Source organism: Solanum pennellii, chromosome 2 (genome assembly GCF_001406875.1).
Source record: "Solanum pennellii chromosome 2, SPENNV200".
NCBI lineage: Eukaryota > Viridiplantae > Streptophyta > Magnoliopsida > Solanales > Solanaceae > Solanum > Solanum pennellii.
Window position 1 is genome coordinate 32,994,860 of NC_028638.1, and position 13,319 is coordinate 33,008,178.

Below are 13,319 nucleotides of genomic sequence, written 5' to 3' on the forward strand. Positions count from 1 at the left end.
CATAGTCAGTCAGGGCGGGGCGAAACAAGAAAAAATAATTGTGCTATTCGAGGCAGAGAGGGGCGGGATAAAGACTTTGCGGATTTATGTGGGTTTAAATTGCACCCAACCTACCCCTCCCATTTGTCATCCCTAGTTGCTACAATAAATTCAACAGTTATTGCGACAACTTTTGTTGTTGCTTGATTTTCTAAAAAAATATAATAATAATTCAATGACTTCGACTTTAAATTTTTTTTAAATAAAAGCAAATTAATTTGTGTAACAGGACCAACAAGAGAAAAAGAAAAAAATGTGACAAAAATAATGAATTGCAACGATAATGATAGCAATAACAAAAAATAACAAGTAAATAGAAGAAGAGGAAAGAAAAAATCAGGAAAGAGAAATAAAGAAGGAAGAATAGGGAGAAAGAAATCTTGAAAGAGATTTTAAATTTTGAAATTTAAGAAGAGAGGGAAAACTTCTCAAACATTTTGAAAATAGAAATTGGATTTATTTTAAATATTTTTACAAGTTTAAAAGTTCTAAATATTATATTTTAGACCCGATTATCTTAATCACTAATTTTTAAAAAGTTTGACTTGGTCAATCCTTTTTTGTCACTAATTTTAATTTCAACACTTTTTGGTCACATCCTCTTCAATTTATTGTAGTATTTGGATCACATATATCTTAGTGATGATTGGGGTTATCCAAACAATAGATATATGTATGCATGTTTACTACTTTTTGTTTCATTTCTGTAATGCATAATGGGGAAATCATAGGGGAGGAAATGTAATCATGCTGATAATTTCATGTGATGAACCTATTTATGTGACTTATGATTTCAAGTGTTGTTGTTCATTGTGATTAATGCTAGTTGATTTAGATCTATAAACATGAATACTAATGGTTGACTTGAATACCAAGTTTGATATGACAATCAACTTTGGTTGGGTCGGGTAATATATTGGTACACTAATAATAGTTGGCTTGGGTACTATACCGATACACTAACAATTATGTGTTGGTTCCATGAGAGGACCATATATGTACATTTCTGATCATGTGGGACATGCTTCATTGGTTGATTTCATGATATTGTGACTAGAAATCTATGTATCCGTGATTGTTGTTATATGTGATTGGCATATTTTTACACTATTGCAAGTTGTGCATATGAATCCAACGTGAGAACTAAGAGTTCAAGCTATGTTATACTTGGGGACTGTCTATGTTGTACGGTGGTTAGAACACACCTAAAAGGGGGATTTAAGTCAAGATGGACGAGTTGGTCTAGACGTCAATCACAAGTATTGATCTGAAAGGACCAAGATAGTAGGTTGGTTAAAATAGTTAGTGATGGTCTTGTATTCAAAAATATCTGCATGATAGATGGGTTAGATTATGATCTAATATGAGGGTGACACAGGTAGTTTTGGGAAGGTTATAGTGGCAAGAGGATTTTGAAAATGAAATGAGGTAGAGCTTGGGATCAAGATGCATTAATGCATGAAAGAGTATAAACAAGTGGATAGAAACTTGGGTGTGCAACATTTATATTGCATTTGTACTGATACTTTTCTTACTATTTTACTTGGTATAGTCTAGTTGCAGGGTTAGTGATGTTTCATAAGTGTAACAAGAATGATCTCCAACAATTTTTATTTTATTTTGCTTATCTTAGGAGTTGTATCTATTTTCTTGTATAAACTATACTTCTTCAGTAGCTTTTGTACTTGTCCAAACTAGTTCCTTCGAAGGGGTTTTTCAGTCAAATGTAAAAAAGTTTATTCAAATATTGATGTATTCATGAGTTTTAAAGTGTTGAAGAAATTTTGTAGTAAATTAGTTAATCCTCACATTGCCCATTTTTAAATTGGGTGAGAGGATTCTTCAATATATCTAGGTGTTAGAGTAGGTGTCCACACGATCGAGTAAGTTAGGTCATGACAACTTAACACAAATTTCATATTGCAATTATAAATTTTAACACAAATTTTATATCACAATTATAAATTTTAAATGGTACATATATATCATTGAATTGTCTCTATGTTATAAAATAGAAACTAAAACATACAAAATAGGACAACCTGTAAGCTAAGGTTAGAAAATCTTGCAAACTTGATGCTATTTTTAGTGGAGTTCGAAACTAAAACGGTACAAAATTTTAACAAAAATTCCAAAACGGTATATAAAATTTTATATTAACCAAAACGGTAAAATCGCTGCAGGCGCAGCGACTTACCTCACCTGAAAAAGTAAAATCGCTGCTGAGGCAGCGATTTTGAAAAAAATATTTTTTTTTAATAAAAAACTGAAATCGCTGCCTAAGCAGCGATTTCAAAATTTTGCTTCTTCCAAATCGCTGCTTTACATATTATTTTTTAATTATAATTTTTTTTTAAAAAAATAAGGTATATCGCTGCCAGTGCAGCGATTTACCAAAAAGAAAAAAAAAATTATAATATAAATCGCTGCCACTGCAGCGATTTATAAAAAAAAAAAATTTTTTTTAATAATATAAATCGCTGCCAGTGCAGCGATTTATTAAAAAACTCATTAATTTTACTTTTTTTTTCTAATGTAAATTACTATATCTCAATAAACAACTCATTAATTTGCTTTTATTACAATCTTCTTAGTCACATCATCACATCCTATAACATAAATCGCTGCCCTTGCAGCGATTTATGTTATAATTTTTATTTTTTTTTATAAATCGCTGCACTGGCAGCGATTTATATTATTAAAAAAAAAAAATGTATAAATCGCTGCAATGGCAGCGATTTATATTATAAAAAAAATTTTTTTTTTGGTAAATCGCTGCACTGGCAGCGATATACCTTATTCTTTTAAAAAAAAATTATAACTAAAAAATAATATGAAATCGCTGCCAAAGCAGCGATTTGGAAGAAGCAAAATTTTGAAATCGCTGCTTAGGCAGCGATTTCAGTTTTTTATTAAAAAAAAATAATTTTTTCAAAATCGCTGTCTCAGTAGCGATTTTACTTTTTCAGGTGAGGTAAGTCGCTGCGCCTGCAGCGATTTTACCATTTTGGTTAATATAAAATTTTATATACCGTTTTGGAATTTTTGTTAAAATTTTGTACCGTTTTAGTTTCGGACTCATTTTTAGTGATATATATAGTAATTTCATTTAAGAAAAATGATTTGATATACTCTCAACTTTGTCATTTAGACCCTCCACCTCTCGTTAAAAAGTGGTTCATATATGCTATTATTCCCGTAGGAGTCCACAGGCCTTACCAACTGCTAAAGTGTGAGTCATTTATGCAGGTGAGATAGCACTCTAATTTCGTGTGTTACATATGAAAAATGTTATTTTTATTTTTCACTTTAATTTGACATTCTTATTTTTAGACGTTATTTAAGGTTTCGAATTCCTATTAGGATCGAAGAACCGTTAATGTGAAGTCTCTTAAACTAAAAATAGACGAATTATGAATTTGTAACCACTTATAAAATGATAGAAAAAATTGACGTTTTTGAATCTCTTAATGTAAAAACAAAGATTACTATTTTTTTTTGTACAAAGGAAATAAAACTCACAAGAAATTGTAAGTAAGCTAGAAAATCAATTCTAATCTTAAGTACACTACTATAAAGTAACTAATATATGTTCCTGTGCTATGCACGAATTTTATTATGTTAACTTATGACTGATTTTATTTGGTTAAAATGTATCAGGACATATTGAGTTCAAAGATATCTCATTATCATCTTATTTTTCTATAAAATATACTCAATTTGCTCAATTACAAAATTATTATTAAATTTAATGGAAATAAATTTTAAATGCACTCGTCAAATATCATTTTTGAAACTCATTTTTATGTCCTTAAAGCAATTACATAGTAACAAAGTGAGAAAACAACCTGCTATACGAGAAATGCAAAAAAATAATTATTGATATTTAACAAACTTTTGAAAAAAAGTAAATTGTATATATAAAACAACTATATTCAGTTAAATTCTTCTCATATAGACCATGGTTAATAGGTACTCACCAATGTGTTTAGAATGAGTGCATAACATTTTGATTCAAAAAGCAACAATAGCATGCATATCATCAAATTCAAAAATCACTTAAAGCAATTACATAGTAACAATGTGAGAAGACAGCTCACTATACGATAAATGCTAAAAAATAATTATTGATGTTAAACAAAGTTTTGAAAAAAGTAAATTGTATATATAAAGCAACTATAATCTCGTAAATTCTTCTCATATAAACAATGGTTAATAGGTTCTCACTAATGTGTTTATAATGAGTGCATAACCCTTTGATCTAAAAAGCAACAATAGCATGCATATCAAATTCAAAAATTGCTACTACAAATTATGTAAAAGTTCGTAATAAGGGACTCAAATAAACTATCATGTAATAAGTTAAAATTGAATGTTAATTCTTAAAGTAAAGTAAGCACAAAACAATTGTAATCACTTATATTAGTCCATTTAAATATTTTTATAATTGAATCGATTAGGGTTTGAAATATATTTATCTCTTAAATCCTCAATAAAATTTATCTATCTTCTCAAATGTGAAATTATTCGATATCTTTTCAACAACAAAATAAAAATGTTCATCTCATGCCCATTTTAAAAATACATAATTTTAAATTTTGTACGAAAATCTGGTATAAATTCAACTTCAAATAAGTCTTATCCTTCAATTTTTTATGCATTTTTTTCATCTTTTTATTTTTAAACATTAGAAATTATTTAATATTATGACTAACTTTTATATTATTTGGTTACTAAGTGCCTTTAAAAAATTGAAAAAACAATTTTATTAAAAAATGTGAAGAAGGAGAAAGATTGCAACGATGTATATATAGCTCAAGGAATGGATCTTCATGTCAATTCAAATTGGCCAAATACATACGCAGGTCCCTAAAGTTATTCGCGCTTTTCCCCCAGGTACCTCAACTAACCAAGATTCCTATTAAATCCTTTAACCCCCTATAATTTGATCCTTTTAAATATTATTGGCTGATGTGGAGCCAAACGTGATCTCACGTCCTTTAAGCGCGTGCAGACGCTTTAAAAGTGCTGATGTGGATCTTGAACCACCCACCAACGATCTTCTTCCCCCTTTTAACCCTAATTTCTCCCATTCTTCCCGTATTTCTCCTCTTTTGTTTCTCTTCATCCCTTATTTCTCCTCTTTTGTTTCTCATCATCATTATTTCTCCTCTTATATCTCTTTTTCATTGATTTCTTCTTAATCATCAAGTTCCAATGTCGAATTTATCTTCTTCATCAATTTCTTCTTCTTCAACTGCGAAGGTACTATGTCAATGTGGGAACGTTGTGGAAATGAAGACCTCATGGACGCAATCCAACCCTGGACGTAGGTTCCTTTGTTGCAAAACTTCAAAGGTAAATCAAATTCATTTTTTTTTGTCCAATATAGTAAAGAATCAACTTATTTATAATTCAATGTTTTTCTTTAATTTTGTAGGCACGAGGTGGATGTGGATATTTTCGATGGTATGATGATGAAATGCCTGCTCAAGCTAGGAGGGTGATATGGGGTTTGTTGAAAAGAGTCAAAACATATGAATTTGAGAGGAATCGATCAAGAAAAGTATGGATAATATGCATCATCGTAGGGGTGATATTGGCTACTTGGATTTGTGTAACAAAATAATCTTAGTTGATTCATTTGTCTTCTATTAGATTCCTTCATAAAAGTATGTATGGTAGATTCTAGTGTTCTTTATGGGCAATTTAGATCGATTTTTCTATTGTAAATGCCTTGTGTTTTTATTGTAATGATTTAATTGAAGGAATGAAGATAATTTGTGCCTCAAAAGCAGTAAAAATTGATCATTCATGCCATTAATTTGCTCTAGTGAGCTCCAAGTTTCAAAGCAGTCAATACAAATTTCTGCTGCTAATTACACAACCAAAAAGTGACTTTTCTACATAAATTAGGCATTCTTTGGTGCACTAGATGTTCCACGCTTGTTTTTCCTTGACTGAGTGATACGTTGCAACTGTGAACCAGTGACAGCATCTCCACCATTCCACTTGAGTCCTCGAGGCTTATAACCAATATCAATATTTGTTGGAGATGCATCCTTATAAACTCTCGAATTGATAACTTTTTCTCCTGAAGTACCAGGCTGCATGGAAATATCTTAAAATGAGACTTTATATAGTAGAGTAAGAAATGAACAAAATTATGTATACACTTACATTAAAGGTTTGACTACCACTTGCATTTGTATAGATGCCAAATCCTATAGTCTTGGACCTTTTTTGTCTTCCTGTTGATATTGAAGCTTCCACAGCCCTTGGTTGATCAGGTTGCTGACTTGATACACCTCCAATGTTGAAAACACTGCCTCTTCCAATTTCACTGGCAGTGCCAGTACCTCTCCCAGTGCCTCTACCAGTGCCTCTACCAGTTCCTCTGTCAGTACCTCTCCCAGTGCCTCTCCCAGTGCCTCTGCATGTGCCTCTGCTTTTAGCAGGTTGTTGCTCTCTTCTAACAGCTGAAGAATCAAAACACATAGAACTGCCTTGATGATTGAATACTGGTGGCTGACTTGAGCTTGATGGTCTACTAAAAAGTGGTGGCTGACTTGAGCTTGATGGTTGGCTAAAAAGTGGTGGCTGGCTTGAGCTTGATGGTTGGCTAGACAATGGTGGCTGGCTTGAGCTTGATGGTTGGCTAGACAGTGATGGTTGGCTTGAGCTTGGTTTCCTGTTTGGGTAGCCTCCAGGTTGTCCCATTTCAGCCTATTAATACAGTAATAATAATTGATTATTGTAAATAATTGAAGCTTATTGTAAATGTATTAGAAGAGAATAATAACTTACCAATGTTGGACAAGATTTTTTGTTGTGGCCTACTTGATGACACAGTGAACATGTCATTTTTACTCCTCTTTTGGATAACTTTCCATACTTTTTTCTAGGCTCATTCTTTGCCTTTCTTCTGCACTTTGGTGGCCTACCAGGCATGACTTTTGGTTCAGGAGGTTCAATCACTACACCACTAGTGTGAGGCCACATTTTCATGTTTGGTATTGGCTGTAGAAAATGATTATAAGCCTTCAAAAAAGTCTCTTTCCTATACCAATGTACCACTTCATGTTCAGGTTCTATGCCTTTGTGCTGATATGCAAGCACAACATGTTGACATGGTATGCCCCTCAATTGCCATGTTCTACATGTACATGTCTTCTTTCTTATATCAACAATATGTCTGTATTGACCATCTAAGATTTCATACCCAATATCACCATTGAATCTAACTTCACAAAATCTAGCAAGATCTTTGTTCTCTTCTAGTACTAGTCTAGCCATAGGAGAGATATCTGAGATCCAAGTTTCAGCAAATTGCCTCATTGCAATATTTCTGTCCATTATCTTGTGCCTAATCTCCTCTAGCATAGTTATGATAGCCTTATGTCTAGCAACTAGTATCCAAGAATTAAAAGTTTCACACATATTGTTTTCAACAATGTCACACTTAGAATGCTCTTTAAAATATGCTTTGCACCAAGTAGTTTTTTCATAATGCAACAAGTCCTCACAAATTTTATTACCTAATTTGTTGAGTTTATCCATCTCATCTTCAAATTTCACTTCAAAACTTGACTTAGCACATCTCCAGAACTGTTTCCTTCTTTCTTCACCACTCCATAATTGATGCCAGTTGGACCAGATATGTCTAGCACACCTTCTCTGCTCACTATCTGGTAGCAACTCACATAAAGCTGGTACAAGGCCCTATGTAAGCAGTTGTAGCACAAACATTAAAAAGTATTAGCAACACAAGAAAAAAAATAATAGAACAAGATACAATGCAAAAACCATCTAACCTTCTGCATATCTGACATAACAGTCAGTCCATGTCCTGTGCCTAAGTTCAGATCTTCTATCAAGTACTTTAGAAAAAAACTCCAACTATGTTTTGTCTCTGTGTCAACAACAGCCCATGCGATTGGAAACATCTGTTGATTTCCATTTCTACCAACAGCAACCAACAATTCTCCCTTGCAAGAACCCTTCAGAAAACATCCATCAAAACCAATAATTTTTCTGCATCCTTCCAACCACCCCCTCTTCAATGCATCAAAGCAAACATAGAAGTAAACAAACAAAGTTTTTCCTGGCTGAGACTCTCTATCTGTCCTCACCCAACAGGAAGTACCAGGATTAGTATGTTTAATCATGTCTGCATAATCACACAATCTTGAAAATTCCATCTTCCAATCACCTAAGAACTCCTTGATAATCCTCTTTTTTGCCCTATGACAAACAGTTCTTCCAACATATAACCCAAATTTTTTTCTCACTAATTCCTGAATTTCCCATAATCTTATATATGGTTGACAGGTTATTTCATCCTTGAACTTTTCTGCAACAAACTTAGATGTACACAACTTGTTCTTGGTCGATTGAGGACATACATGCACAGGATAATAATTTTTGACAACAAAATCACCAGAATCTTTATCTATACTAGCAAACAGCAACCATTTACATTTCTTGTCCTCACATTTAACTCTAACTCTTTTTTTGTCATTAGGCTTCAATTTTAACCTAGTTTTATATTGACAAGAATAGTCTGCAACAGCTTTTCTAAATTGTTCAGCACTTTCAAACACCATACCAAGCTCAAAAATTGCTACAACACAATCAGGATCAAATCTTACCTTTTTACTTTTTCTTCTTCTTGGTAAATCAACACCCTTCACAAATTCTGAATCCAATTCATCCCTACTGTCTTCACTGTCCAATTCTGAGCTATCTATATATTGCTCATCACCCCCTAGTCTTCCAGTGTATCTAGCAGCCTTATTCCTTCCTATGTCTTCAAAGCCTCTATCAACACCAGCTGTTCCAAGCTTTATTTCCTCAGTTTGAGTAGGTTTTTTCTTTTTCACTTTGTTTCTCCTTTCATTTCTAAGAGATCTTAATTCTTCATCAACCTCAGAGTCATCCACATCAGGAATAGCATCCTCTTGAGAGTCATCACTACTTTCTTCATTTGATTCAGTCCATTCCACATCTAGATCTGATATATCTCCTGGCTCAACTTCCACATTAACATTTTCAGATTCAGCCTCATGATTCAACCCTTCACTTGCAGTCACATTTATATCTTCTAAGTCTTCTTCAACGACAGACCCACAAAGCAAACCTGTTGTGACCACTTCTACATCATCCACCACATGCTTTACATAAATGTCTAAAAAGTCACCATCTTTTAGGTCTTTGATGAGATTTACTAATGTTAAATCAGTGTCCACCTCAATAAAGCCATTTTTTGTGGGGTCTTTAACACAGAACCCACCAACAGTAATATACCCCAATTGTTTAGTGTAAAAAAGTAACTCGATTATTGAGAAGTGGTCCTTGTCGATATTAACATATTCCACCTCGGCTTCCCCTTTATAAGTAATTCCAGTTTTGTCCTGAATAAACTTACCACCATGATGAAAACGAGTTATAATAATGGCGTCCATAAGATTCCCTGAAACAAGGCCCCAAATTTTTCTGACACGTTATGAACAATAAAAACCAAAAAACCCTAACTTTATCTAAATATTAACAACAACAACCACATTGATACTAAAACCCAGTATATATCAATAAAAAACACAGGATAAACACATATATATTAAAAACACACAACCACAACAACATGCTCGTCACTTACCTCACACTCGTCAACTCGAAAATCGCGAATGAACTCCAAAATCGTCTGCAATCTTCGATGATTCCTTCAACAAAACACTCGAAATCACTTTAAAATCTAAGAATTTCAGCTGTAAAAGTCATTGAAAGGGAGAGATTCTTAGGGTTTTCTCGTTTAGAAACGGGTTAGAAGTGATTTGGGGGGAAATTGATTTTTAGGTTAGATGACTTAATATGTGGCACTGACGTGTAATTGGGTTGGAGTGTATTGGTCAAAATTTCCACGTGGGGAAGGTTCATCTCACGCGCCTAATTACCAAAAATAATTTATTGAAATTTGGCTCCACATCAGCCAATAATATTTAAAAGGATCAAATTATAGGGGGTTAAAGGATTTAATAGGAATCTTGGTTAGTTGAGGTACCTGGGGGGAAAAGCGCGAACAACTTTAGGGACCTGCGTATGTATTTGGCCATTCAAATTTTATTCAAATTTAAATTGAAACATCATATCAATTTGTTGCTACAATAGATAAGATTTTGAAATATCATTGATATGTATAGTTGTGTACTCGATTTCCTTATTCTTTAGTCCATTATAATAATAATAATAATAATAATAATAATAATTAATAATAATAATAATAATAATAATAATAACAAAAATCTACTAAAACTGTTTCATCCAGAATTTTAATTGAAAAAATCAATAGAAATAACTAACTACAGAAATAATAACAATAATAAATAGGATACTCACCATATGAAACTTGTATATATATTGTGAGACAATATTTGTACTGACTTTGGAGAATCATGTCGTTGTTGTATATGACAACATAAACAAAAACATTTGAATCAGAAAGCAATTTCGATGACAATTTTAAGCAGAGATAACAAATTTGAATATTTTGAAAATATTTAGAGAATTTCTTTTATGATATTGTTGTTGAATGTGGGCACACACTAAATTTAACCTGAATAAAGTGGCAGCTTGTAAGAGATAAAATTAAGCGAAAAGGCTCAAATATACCATTAAACTTTTAGAAAATGTTTATTGGAAAAATTACATAAATTAATACATTTTAAAAAATAATTACTGATTTTAGCGATACTTTTTGTTTATTACCATTTATAGCAATGCTTTGTTAAATTTGTAATATGTATTAAAAGTGAATTATGTATGCAATATATATGAATTATAATTGTTTTTTGAAATATATTATGTTTGTTTGGTAAAAAAATTGTCACATTGTATTATAAGTGTATTAAAATGTGTGATAAATATATTATTCATTATTAAAATTTGTATTATATGTAAATAATAAATTGTTCTTTGTAATATGTATTAAACTTGTATTATAAATGAATTAAAAGTGATCAAGTGAGGTAAAAATATTATTGCTATAAATGGTAAATATTTTTTTATTATAGTATATTTATGTAAGTTTCCCAATGTTTATTTATGTCATTAGTTAAAAATTAGGCTTATTTATGTTATTACTGTTAATGAAAAGGCTCATTCATGCCATTATTTTTTACAATGATTTTGCAAAATCATTTTTGACATGTGTTCAATTATAATTCGACCACGTCTTCAATTTTTAAATAAAAAATAATAATTCTAAAAAAAATAATTAAATGATTTTTCTTAATGACATAAATGAGTCAAACTTTTAATTGATAGCGTAAATAGTTCTGAAAATTTTGAGCCTTTTCCCTAAAATTAATAATTTTGTTTTTTCACAACGTGACAGTTATTTTAGCTGTTTTTTTTCCAACTAATTTTGTTTCCGTTTCTTTGTTTAGGCCTTAGGGCTATAGATCTTTAAAAAAAATTAAGAAATCAATTCAAAATAATTTATAATCTGATAACTATTGCAAATTTAAATTTGAATTAAAAATAGACATGTATGCATCGTGTGCTTTACTTTTTATTTATTCTGCTACGTCCAATTAAATAAGAAATCACAAACGGTTTCAATTCAAATTTAAAATCAACAACATTAATTTTTATGATTTATTTATATTTATATAAAAAATATTTGAAAACTGTGTGAAAATTTTTGTTACTATTTCTAAAAATAGGGCATAAAAGAAAATCGTAAAAATGTTTTTTCATTTCATGATTTGAAAACAAATTAATATATCTATAGAAAAGCTTTTTAAAATTGTTTTAAATCAAATCAAACGAATAGGGTTTGCTAGTGCTTAAATAAATATATATGCAGGTTCTATTATGTTTACAATTTTATTTAGTTTTCAAAAGTAACCGGCAAGATTAAATTGGCAATCAAAATTGAAATTTTTATTTTTATTTTCAGATTTTTTAAAAAAATTCTGATTAATTTTTTTAGAGTTTGTATATAAGTTGGAATGTAATAGGAAGTTCCAAAACTACATTAAAATTCTTATTATGTTTTAAAATATTAATAAAGAAATATGGAAAAGTTTATAAATTTGTTTTTTTTAAATATTGAATATTTCCTAGATTAAATGGTTTTAAAAAAAATAAATTGAGAAGTTATATATTGAGGACATATGGAATTGTCGTTTTAATTTTTTTAAACTTTTTTTATAAATATGTTTCTTTTTTAAATATTGAATCAGTGGATAATTTTTAAAAAATCTTCTTTACTAATTTATAAATTGTATTTTAAAAAAAATTAAATCTAATTCAAAAAATTTGATCTTTTTTTAGTGATTGCAATTTTTATTTTATTTTTAGATTTTTATATTTTAAATTAATTTTAATAATTTATAAATTCTTTTTTTAATGCTGACACGTGACATTTTTTCTTCTCCTATTATATGTAGACGGATTATTTTGTTCTAAGTTTATACCACTGAATAAACATATAAATAGCAAATTGAATGGGCTATTCAATCCATCCAAATAATTGTGCCAAAGACCTGCAATGGCCTCCTATTGACTACAAGTCAATGTGAATCCTTCATTAATTCTAGCAAAATTCAACAATGAGATTTAGTCCAAAAACACAAATAAGTTCAAAAATGGCTAGAGTCAATAATGGGGTCCTCTATGCATAAGAACAATTAAGAAATTTGGGCCCAACAAATGACAACTTGGCCTTGAAATAAATTATAAATTTGACATTACATTGCTATTAAACTCATTTCTTTAACACATTTATTAGTGCAGACTAAGAGCTTTTTCATTCAATGATGTGGACCTAATCTTTTTCCAATAATATGCATGAATTATTCTTCCCTTATGGGGCAACCTTTTTGACAGACAAGTTTACGCTCTTAGAGTGTGTTTGGTACGAAGGAAAACAGAAAATATTTTCCTTCGTACCAAACACACCCTTAGTCTTCATCCTCCACAAAACTAAAAATTTTATTAATTCAAATCGAACTCTTAAATTATTATAAAGTTATTAAAACATTTAGAGATATTTGCCCCATGCATTATTCACATATTATCCTTTGGACTCTCCAGTAGTTTGGCGTAGGATTTCCATGTTGGAGGTCTCAGGTCTGAAATCCCTTGCCAGCGAAATTAATGGGTTTGTCTTCTGATCGAGCTCATTACACCAGAGTCGACTTACCTAATACGAGTTTCATCTCCGGTGTAATTTGCGATAAAAGCAGAGATTTTACCTTTTGCGTTGAAAGTGACTG

At 30.8% G+C, this 13,319-nt stretch overlaps 1 protein-coding gene and 1 long non-coding RNA gene across 2 annotated transcripts; one reads left to right on the forward strand and one right to left on the reverse strand.

Moving 5' to 3' along the window:
* Positions 1-5,312: 5,312 nt before the first annotated feature.
* On the forward strand, positions 5,313-5,843 carry LOC114076059. The gene is made up of 2 exons (XR_003576517.1): positions 5,313-5,397; positions 5,480-5,843. It is a non-coding gene; the product is annotated as an uncharacterized LOC114076059 (long non-coding RNA).
* LOC107010558 lies at positions 5,835-9,506 on the reverse strand. Its single transcript, XM_027914398.1, has 4 exons — positions 7,854-9,506; positions 6,847-7,761; positions 6,220-6,765; positions 5,835-6,146 (listed from the first exon to the last, which is right to left on the reverse strand). Exons 1-4 carry the CDS (start codon positions 9,501-9,503, stop codon positions 5,952-5,954), a joined length of 3,306 nt encoding a protein of 1,101 aa, XP_027770199.1. The 5' UTR covers positions 9,504-9,506; the 3' UTR covers positions 5,835-5,951.
* Between the last annotated feature and the right edge of the window lie 3,813 nt (positions 9,507-13,319).

What these genes read in the sequence shown, in the direction of transcription:
- LOC107010558 (XM_027914398.1), bottom strand. Translation starts at nt 9,503, where the DNA reads ATGGACGCCATTATTATAACTCGTTTTCATCATGGTGGTAAGTTTATT. An exon ending in TTATGTCAGATATGCAGAAG is followed by an intron (nt 7,762 to 7,853) that starts GTTAGATGGTTT and finishes CTGCTTACATAG; the next exon opens with GGCCTTGTACCAGCTTTATG. An exon ending in AAAAATCTTGTCCAACATTG is followed by an intron (nt 6,766 to 6,846) that starts GTAAGTTATTAT and finishes CTGTATTAATAG; the next exon opens with GCTGAAATGGGACAACCTGG.